The sequence below is a fragment of the Bos mutus genome, chromosome 12, assembly GCF_027580195.1.
Source record: "Bos mutus isolate GX-2022 chromosome 12, NWIPB_WYAK_1.1, whole genome shotgun sequence".
Taxonomy (NCBI): domain Eukaryota; kingdom Metazoa; phylum Chordata; class Mammalia; order Artiodactyla; family Bovidae; genus Bos; species Bos mutus.
In genome coordinates, this window is record NC_091628.1 from 55182352 (window position 1) to 55192352 (window position 10001).

The window sequence follows — 10001 nt, forward strand, 5'->3', positions numbered from 1 at the left end:
ACCAGATCCAGAGAAAGAACTCATCACAAAGTTTCTTCTTAGAGGTCATGTGGTCATAAGGAACAAATCTAGTCACTGCCACTGATCATCAGAAGAACCATGCTGGCTTTTCTTCCAGTCTTTTCTTTGCAAACAGCTAAGACCACAAATATCATTCAAAAAGTAACAAAGGATAAGGGACTTCCCTGGTGGTTCAGTGGCTAAGACTCTGCACACCCAATGGAGAGTTGGGGAACCTGGGTTCAATTCCTGGTCAGGGAAGTAGATCCCACACAGCACAACCAAGAGTTCACATGCTGCAATTAAAGATACCTCACGCCACAACTAGAAGTTTCCACATGCCACCACTAAGCCCTGACACAGCCAAATAAATAGATAAAAATATTAAAACAAAACCAAAAGAACCAAAAGAATCTATGGCATATTTTTTGATAGTTTCCCTCAAGCATAGGCCTGAGGGCAACTGGACTCAGCAAGTAAAGGTGGCATTTTTGTTTAAATACAGTGGTTATTTCCTTTTCCTCTCAGATTAAATTTACTGAGAGATTGTTGGGAGGCAATACACAAATAATTTCTAGAATAATAATAACAGCATTTTCTCAAACTTAATCCAAGGAGTATTGTCTTGGTATGGTTAGTAGTAGTAACTTTTGCACTACAAATTCATAAAAATCTTGTCAGGCTTTTAATATTTTTCTCATCACACCATCAAAAGTGAAAATGTAGATCTAAGGTAATAGGTCTGCTAGAGCTAGATCTATTCAGTCCTCTGCTAGAGTGGTGATTTTCTTTGGTTCTATGCGTGCTCAATCATTTCAGTCATGTCTGACTTTTTGTGACCCTCTGGACTGTAGCCAGCCAGGCTCTTCTGTCCATGGGATTCTCCAGGCAGGAATACTGGAGTGGGTTGCTGTGCCCTCCTCCAAGGGATCTTCCCAACCCAGGGATTGAACTCCCATCTCCTGTATTGCTGGTGGATTCTTTACTGCTGAGCCACCTTTGCTTCTATATCATCCTGTATTTGCTTCTGGAGAAATATAACTGTGGGCTCTTGCCACCTGAAGGGCTTGGAAAGAAATGGAAAGTCTAGATCTCCTTGTGATTTTGATTCTACTGACTGAGCTGTAATAAACTCCAGATGAAATTGGGCAACAAAGCATATACGACACAGGCCTTCCAAATCACAGAAATCTGAGTCTTGGGTTCCAAAATAAAAGAATTCAAACACCGTCACCAGCACTATGTTTAAAAAAAAAAAAAATCCATAACCTATTATATAGCGCAGGGAACTGCACTAGATGCTCTAACTGACAAGTGCTCAGTCTTGTTTGACTGCAGCCCCATGGACTATATATAGCCTGCCAGGCTGTTTTGTCCATGAGATTTTCTAGGCAAAAATACTGGAGTGGGTCGCCATTTCTTCCTCCAGGGAATCTTTCCAACCCAAGGATCAAAACCATGTCTCTTGCATCTCCTGCCTTGGCAGGCAGATTCTGACACCAGTGACCTATAAAGGAAGGAAATCCAAAAAATAGGGGATATATGTATCAATTCAGTTCAGTCGCTCAGTCATGTCCGACTCTTTGCGACCCCATGAATCGCAGCACACCAGGCCACCCTGTCCATCACCAACTCCCGGGGTTCACTCAAACTCACGTCCATCAAGTCTGTAATGCCATCCAGCCATCTCATCCTCTGTCGTCCCCTTTTCCTCCTGCCCCCAATCCCTCCCAGCATCAGGGTCTTTTCCAATGAGTCAACTCTTCACATGAGGTGGCCAAAGTATTGGAGTTTCAGCTTCAAAATCAGTCCTACCAGTGAACACCCAGGACTGATCTCCTTTAGGATGGACTGGTTGGATATCCTTGCAGTCCAAGGGACTCTCAAGAGTCTTCTCCAACACCACAGTTAAAAGCATCAATTCTTCAGCACTCAGCTTTCTTCACAGTCCAACTCTCACATCCATACATGACTACTGGAAAAACCATAGCCTTGACTAGATGGACCTTTGTTGGCAAAGTATTGTCTCTGCTTTTCAATATGCTATCTAGGTTGGTCATAACTTTCCTTCCAAGGAGTAAGCATCTTTTAATTTCATGGCTGCAATCACCATCTGCAGTGATTTTCGAGCCCCCAAAAAATAAATACTGATACTGTTTCCCCTGTTTCCCCATCTATTTCCCATGAAGTGATGAAACTAAGCCATGCCGTGTGGGGCCACCCAGGATGGGCAGGTCATGGTAGAGAGGTCTGACAGAATGTGGTCCACTAGAGAAGGGAATGGCAAACCACTTCAGTATTCTTGCCTTGAGAACCCCATGAACAGTATGAAAAGGCAAAATGATAGGATACTAAAAAAGGAACTCTCCGGGTCAGTAGGTGCCCAATATGCTACTGGAGATCAGCGGAGAAATAACTCCAGAAAGAATGAAGGGATGGAGCCAAAGCAAAAACAATGCCCAGTTGTGGATGTGACTGGTGATAGAAGCAAGATCTTATGCTGTAAAGAGCAATACTGCATAGGAACCTGGAATGTCAGGTCCATGAATCAAGGTAAATTGGAAGTGGTCAAACAGGAGATGGCAAGAGTGAACGTCGACATTCTTGGAATCAGCAAACTAAACTGGACTGGAATGGGTGAATTTAACTCACATGACCATTGTATCTACTACTGTGGGCACAAATCCCTTAGAAGAAATGGAGTAGCCATCATGGTCATCAAAAGAGTCCGAAATGCAATATTTGGATGCAATCTCAAAAATGACAGAATGATCTCTGTTCATTTTCAAGGCAAACCGTTCAATATCACGGTAATCCAAGCCTATGCCCCAACCAGTAATACTGAAGAAGCTGAAGTTGAATGTTTCTATGAAGACCTACAAGACGTTTTAGAAATAACACCCAAAAAAGATGTCTTTTTCATTATAGGGGACTGGAATGCAAAAGTAGGAAGTCAAGAAACACCTGGAGTGACAGGCAAATTTGGCCTTGGAGTGCAGAATGAAACAGGGCAAAGGCTAATAGAGTTTTGCCAAGAGAATGCATTGGTCATGGCAGGCACCCTCTTCCAACAACACAAGAGAGAACTCGTCACATGGCCCTCCCCAGATGGTCAACACCGAAATCAGATTGATTGTATTCTTTGCAGTCAAAGATGGAAAAGCTCTATACTGTCAGCAAAAACAACATCGGGAGCTGACTGTGGCTCAGATCATGAATGCCTTATTGCCAAATTCAGACTTAAATTGAAGAAAGTAGGGAAAACCACTAGATCATTCAGGTATGACCTAAATCAAATCCCTTATGATTATACAGTGGAAGTGAGAAATAGATTTAAGGGACTAGATCTGATAGATAGAGTGCCTGATGAACTATGGATGGAGGTTTGTGACATTATACAGGAGACAGGGATCAAGACCATCCCATGGAAAAGAAATGCAAAAAAGCAAAATGGCTGTCTGGGGAGGTCTTACAAATAGCTGTGAAAAGAAGAGAAGAGAAAAGCAAAGGAGAAAAGGAAAGATATAAGCATCTGAATGCAGAGTTCCAAAGAATAGCAAGGAGAGATAAGAAAGCCTTCCTTAGTGATCAATGCAAAGAAATAGAGGAAAACAACAGAATGGGAAAGACTAGAGATCTTTTAAAGAAAATTAGAGATACCAAGGGAACATTTCATGCAAAGATGGGCTTGATAAAGGACAGAAGTGGTATGGACCTAACAGAAGCAGAAGATATTAAGAAAAAGTGGCAAGAATACACAGGAAAACTGTACAAAAAGATCTTCATGACCCAGATAATCACAATGGTGTGATCACTCACCTAGAGCCAGACATCCTGGAATGTGAAGTCAAGTGGGCCTTAGAAAGCATCACTACGAACAAAGCTAGTGGAGGTGATGGAATTCCAGTTGAGCTATTTCAAATCCCGAAAGATGATGCTGTGAAAGTGCTGCACTCAATATGCCAGCAAATTTGGAAAACTCAGCAGTGGCCACAGGACTGGAAAAGGTCAGTTTTCATTCCATTCCCAAAGAAAGGCAGTGCCAAAGAATGCTCAAACTACCGCACAATTGCACTCATCTCACATGCTATTAAAGTAATGCTCAAAATTCTCCAAGCCAGGCTTCAGCAATACGTGAACTGTAAACTTCCAGATGTTCAAGACGGTTTTGGAAAAGGCAGAGGAACCAGAGATCAAATTGCCAACATCTGCTGGATCATGGAAAAAGCAAGAGAGTTCCAGAAAAACATTTATTTCTGCTTTATTGACTATGCCAAAGCCTTTGACTGTGTGGATCACAATAAACTGTGGAAGATTCTTCAAGAGATGGGCATACCAGACCACCTGACCTGGCTCTTGAGAAACCTATATGCAGGCCAGGAAGCAACAGTTTGAACTGGACGTGGAACAACAGACTGGATATATGTATATGTATAGCTAATTCACTTTGCTGTACAGCAGAAACTAACACAACATTGTAAAGCAACTATACTCCAGTAAAAATTAATAAAAAGAAAAAGGTAAAAAGTCCATAGTTAATTTGTTTTTAATTTTGAAATAATTGGTTTACACAGCATCAAAATCTATAGGATTAATATTTTATTTTTTCCGAGATGCTTATATTTAGTAGTCATAATGCTTATCCTCACATTGGGTCCTCATTCTTGGATTTTAGAAGGGGTTAGGGTTTTTTTTTTTTTTTTTAAGAAAGACTTGAACCTGAGTGCTATCACTCTAGCATGGTGTGTTCTGGTCCTTTTAAAACTTTCATGTGTAAAATTGAAACAATAATAATATATATTTTGTTATAAAATTGTAAGTTAATGAAAATTATATAAGAGGGGTTGGGGGAATAGGGCAATCAATGTTTTCTTCAAGGTACAAAGTCTGTGTCTCCGGAGTCAAGACCCTTGCCCCGGGACCACGCTGAAAAGACTCTAAGAAAGTGGAAAAGAGGGTAAACCAATAACAATAAAGGGAAGGAGGGAGTGGGTGTAGTCATTAGCAGATAGGAGATTTCAACAAATTCCTGGAGAGTAGGAGCAGCTGAAAGCTGCTGACCAGAAAAACCAGAGAAACAAAGGGGGAATCCACATTCCAGACAGTACCCTGGGGGAGCTTGGTGGCTGCCAGTCTTCTTGACTGTGGAACTGTGGGCTCCAAGCTGACAGCATGGAGATTGGGAATGAGAAAGGAAGCTAAAACAGGGGTATTAAAAAGGACTTCCGTCTACAGCTAGCTCCAGCTCTCCCACTCGGCTTCTTCATCCCCACTGCAGGCAGAAAAACTGGAATTGCAGCCCAGCATTTACCTTCAGGCAAAACAGTGTAGGGTTTTATCCAGAAAAAAAGTGAACAAGCTTCCCGTTGAAAGCTCAGACTTCCAGTGTGGATGAGGAGGATAAAACTCCTTGCTCCAGCCTCGCAGAGCCCAGAGAATCTTTGGCTTTCTCCCTGCACATGTCCCTGCAGTAAAGTGAAGTCTGTCCATTGAACTGAAGTACTTCATTTGTATCCTGAGTAGTTTTCCCACTTGGGGGAGAAGCCCTGGTGGAACTAACCTAGCTGTATTATAACTCCCTACATCTGCTTCCAGGGTGGCTCAGATGGTCAAGACCTGCAATGCAGGAGACCTGGGTTTGATCCCTGGGTCAGGAAGATCCCCTGGAGAAGAGAATAGCAACTCACTCCAGTATTCTGTCTGGTGGTGGGCTACCGTCCATGGGGTCACAAAGAGTCTGACACAACTAAGTGACTAACACACATATCCACACTGGCTGTCTAAAATAGACATTCGTTTTTCAGTTACAAGGGAAAACTACAGATTACTAGACTAATGTGAAAGACCAATAGTTTCAGCTATAATTTATTAGTACTTACTACTGCAAGGAGATTAAACCAGTCCATCCTAAAGGAAACCAGTCCTGAACATTCATTGGAAGGACTGATGCTGAAGCTGAAACTCCAAAACTTGGCCACCTAATGCGAAGATCTAACTCATTGGAAAAGACCCTGATGCTGGGAAAGATTGAAGACTGGAGGAGAAGGGGACAACAGAGGATGAGATGGTTGGATGGCATCATCAACTCAATGGACATGAGTTTGAGCAAGCTCTGGGAGTGGAGCAGTCCATGGGGTCGCAAAGAGTCAGACACGACTGAATGACTGAACTGAGCTGTGTAACAGAAACCATTCAATGTCTTTACATTCTTCATTTATTTATGTAATCCTTTTAGAAATAAAATCTCTGTCAAGCAGGTGCTATTAGAATCCCCATTTTACAACTGAGGAAACTCAGTCACATTAAAAGCTTAATCACTTGTCCAAAGTGAAACAGGAGAGAAAGGACCAGGCACAGCCTTTAAAGGAATGGCATAGCCCAAGGACACAGTATAAACTGATTAGACCTAAATAAGTTCAAGATGACAGATGAATTGATGTCCACCAGAACTTGAGCCTCAGTATACACTCACTGTAACACTTCAAGCTAAATGACACACCCACAGGTGCCATCACTGTTCCAAGGATGACCATAAAGGTCAAAAAGTGGGCAGTAGCCCAATTTCTAGAAATCCCCATCTGTTCCCCCCAATAGCTGAAATACTCCTCCTACTCATTAGCCTATGAAATTACCCATTCCTATAAAAACTGACAACCCCATACCTTGGTGCCTTCTGAGATGGCCCACACTCTGTCTGTGGAGTGTGTTTCTCTTTAAATAAGTCCACTTCTTACCAATCACTTTGTCTCTCAACGAGTTATTTCTGCTATGAAACATCAAGAACCTGAACTTCAGTAAGTCCTGAGACCAGAAGTGTGATCTCAGTTAAAAGACAATGGGTTCAGTTCCAGTCTGAATTACACAATTTCAAAAGCCAGAGTTAATAAGTGATAGAGCTGAGCTTGAAAGCCAGAAGTCTGGCTCCCAGAATCTACATTTTTAAAACCTATGAAACATTACCTAACATTTTTAAAAACGTTTTCTTTAACAGAGCAAAATAAATATAAATAATTCAAAAAACAGGAAACAAAATGCATCTTTAATTATTATGCTCAAAGAGATTTGAGAGCTTAATTCATGAAAATAGAAACTGCCAGAGGAAAAAAATTTAGTTTTTAGAAATTAAAAATACAATTGCCAAACTTAAAAACTGAAAAATAAAACATTAGGAAAAAAGAAGAACAACACAGAGATTTATTTCAGAAAATCCAAAATTCAACTAACAGTAGTTCCAAACAGGTAAGCCATGAAAGATGGATGGGAGGAAGTTAAGATTTATTAGAACAAAATTCCCCAATTTGTTGGGAATATGAAAAATCACTGCATTTTCTTTATAAGATTACCTTATAAAATGTGACTATTTCAAATATTACAGTTGATACACTTTGGTTTTTATGTTGGTTCGTTTGTTGTACTTCAGTAGCTACTCATGTCTGACTCTTTTCAACCCCATAAACCGCAGCACACCAGGGTTCCCTGTCTTTCACTGTCTCATGGAGTCTGTTCAAATTCATGTCCATTGAATCAGTGATGCCATCCATCTCATCTTCAGTAGCCCCCTTCTCCTCCTGCCCTCAATCTTTCCCAGTATCGGGGTCTTTTCCAGTGAGTCAGCTCTTTGCATCCCAGCTATTTGTCAGTCTAGTAGAATGTGTCATCATGAGAAACATATTAAATTCGGATCCAGTCTGCGCCACATCCCGAACTGCAGCCATGGCCGCCTACAAGCTGGTGATGATCCGGCACGGTGAGAGCACATGGAACCTGGAGAACCATTGCAGCGGCTGGTACGACGCGGACCTGAGCCCAGCCAGGCACGAGGAGGCGAAGCGAGGCGGGCAGGCGCTGAGAGATGCTGGCTATGAGTTTGACATCTGCTTCACCTCAGTGCAGAAGAGAGCAATCAGGACCCTCTGGACAGTGCTGGATGCTATCGACCAAATGTGGCTGCCAGTGGTGAGGACTTGGCGCCTTAATGAGTGACACTATGGGGGTCTGACTGGCCTCAATAAGGCAGAAACTGCTGCCAAGCATGGTGAGGCCCAGGTAAAGATCTGGAGGCACTCCTATGATGTCCCGCCGCCTCCCATGGAGCCCGACCATCCCTTCTACAGCAACATCAGTAAGGATCGCAGGTACGCAGACCTCACTGAAGACTAGCTGCCCTCCTGTGAGAGTCTGAAGGACACAATTGCCAGAGCTCTGCCCTTTTGGAATGAAGAAATTGTCCCCCAGATCAAGGAGGGGAAACGGGTACTAATTGCAACCCATGGCAACAGCCTTCGGGGCATCGTCAAGCATCTGGAAGGTCTCTCTGAAGAAGCTATCATGGAGCTGAACCTGCCGACTGGCATTCCCATGGTCTATGAGTTGGACAAGAACTTGAAGCCCATCAAGCCCGTGCAGTTCCTGGGGGATGAGGAGACCGTGCATAAAGCCATGGAGGCTGTGGCTGCCCAGGGCAAGGCCAAGAAGTGAGAGCAAGCAGCAGATTACTTTCCCAAGGATTACCCTCCTCCCCTGCCCTGGCCCCACCCTATTCCTCTGCACCTCTCCCTGGCACATGTCCCACTGATCACATCTGTAGGCATCGTAAGTTGTAGCTGCAGGTGGGGACCAGTGGCTCCCAATTCCACATTAGCCATTTTATCTCTTGCACCCACTCCCTTCATACAGTCTAGTCAGAATGGCACGTCTGGGGCATGGTCCTCAGTCCAAGCCGAGGGAAGACTTATCCAGAAGTGTTGAGAGGTCATCACTGGGGGGTTTGATGGTGGTTTATTACTAAGGAGCTGCTTGAGTAGGGGACAGGGAGAAAACCATGCTGAGGTATGACCAATGAGGAGAAGTAAGAGCCTGTTCGTGTCCCCAGAGGCCAGCCAGGCACAGTTGTTAGGTGACTCGGGGCTCTAGTCATTCCAGTGGAAGATGAATGTAACCTGTATGGTGACTCAATCAAATATTCCTCCCTGACTCTAAAAGGCTGGATCAATCCTGAATGTTTTTGTGTTGCATCTACTTAAAAAAAAAAAATTATAAATATAAAACAACAACAACAAAAACCCTTCTGGGGTTTTTAGTGGCGGTTGAAAAATTCCCACATGTGGTCATCAGCAAATAAGTCATTCCTTACACCATCATGGGATAAGCTCCTGGCGTCTAAGGTGTAGGAGTTCATCCTGCTGTGTTTTAGAATCCCTCCCCTGCCTTACTGTTTTGTTGCAGCGGAATGCCTCTTGATCATGTCCAAGTGTGTCTCTCACTGTGCCTGACTTCTGAATCATGTTCCAGTTGCTTGGCCCAGCATTTGGGCCCAGTACTCATTTGAGCATAACTGTACTAAAAATATCTTTTTTCCAGATCAGTATAAAATAAAGGAGTGATGTGCAATAAAAAAATAAATAAATAAATTCAGATCCACAATTCACCACTCTAAAGATAATCATTTAAATAAAAGCTAGTGGAGGTGATGGACCAGTTGAGCTATTCCAAATCCTGAAAGATGATCCTGTGAAAGTGCTGCACTCAATATGCCAGCAAATTTGGAAAACTCAGCAGTGGCCACAGGACTGGAAAAGGTCAGTTTTCATTCCATTCCCAAAGAAAAGCAATGCCAAAGAATGCTCAAACTACCACACAATTGCACTCATCTCACATGCTAGCAAAGTAATGCTCAAAATTCTCCAAGCCAGGCTTCAGCAATATGTGAACCATGAACTTCCAGATGTTCAAGCTGGTTTTAGAAAAGGCAGAGGAACCAGAGACCAAATTGCCAACATCTGCTGGATCATGGAAAAAGCAAGAGAGTTCCAGAAAAACATTTATTTCTGCTTTATTGACTATGCCAAAGCCTTTGACTGTGTGGATCACAATAAACTGTGCAAAATTCTTCAAGAGATGGGAATACCAGACCACCTGACCTGCCTCTTGAGAAACCTATTTGCAGGTCAGGAAGCAACAGTTAGAACTGGACATGGAACAACAGACTGGTTACAAATAGG

The 10001-nt window shown here is 42.8% G+C and overlaps 1 protein-coding gene across 1 annotated transcript; it reads left to right on the forward strand.

Annotated features, from left to right (window-relative positions):
* The first annotated feature begins 7689 nt into the window (after positions 1 to 7689).
* On the forward strand, positions 7690 to 9009 carry LOC102286228 (phosphoglycerate mutase 1-like). Its single transcript, XM_070380855.1, has one exon. The coding sequence runs from the start codon at positions 7714 to 7716 to the stop codon at positions 7981 to 7983; it is 270 nt and encodes an 89-aa protein (XP_070236956.1). The 5' UTR covers positions 7690 to 7713; the 3' UTR covers positions 7984 to 9009.
* The last annotated feature ends 992 nt before the right edge of the window (positions 9010 to 10001 follow it).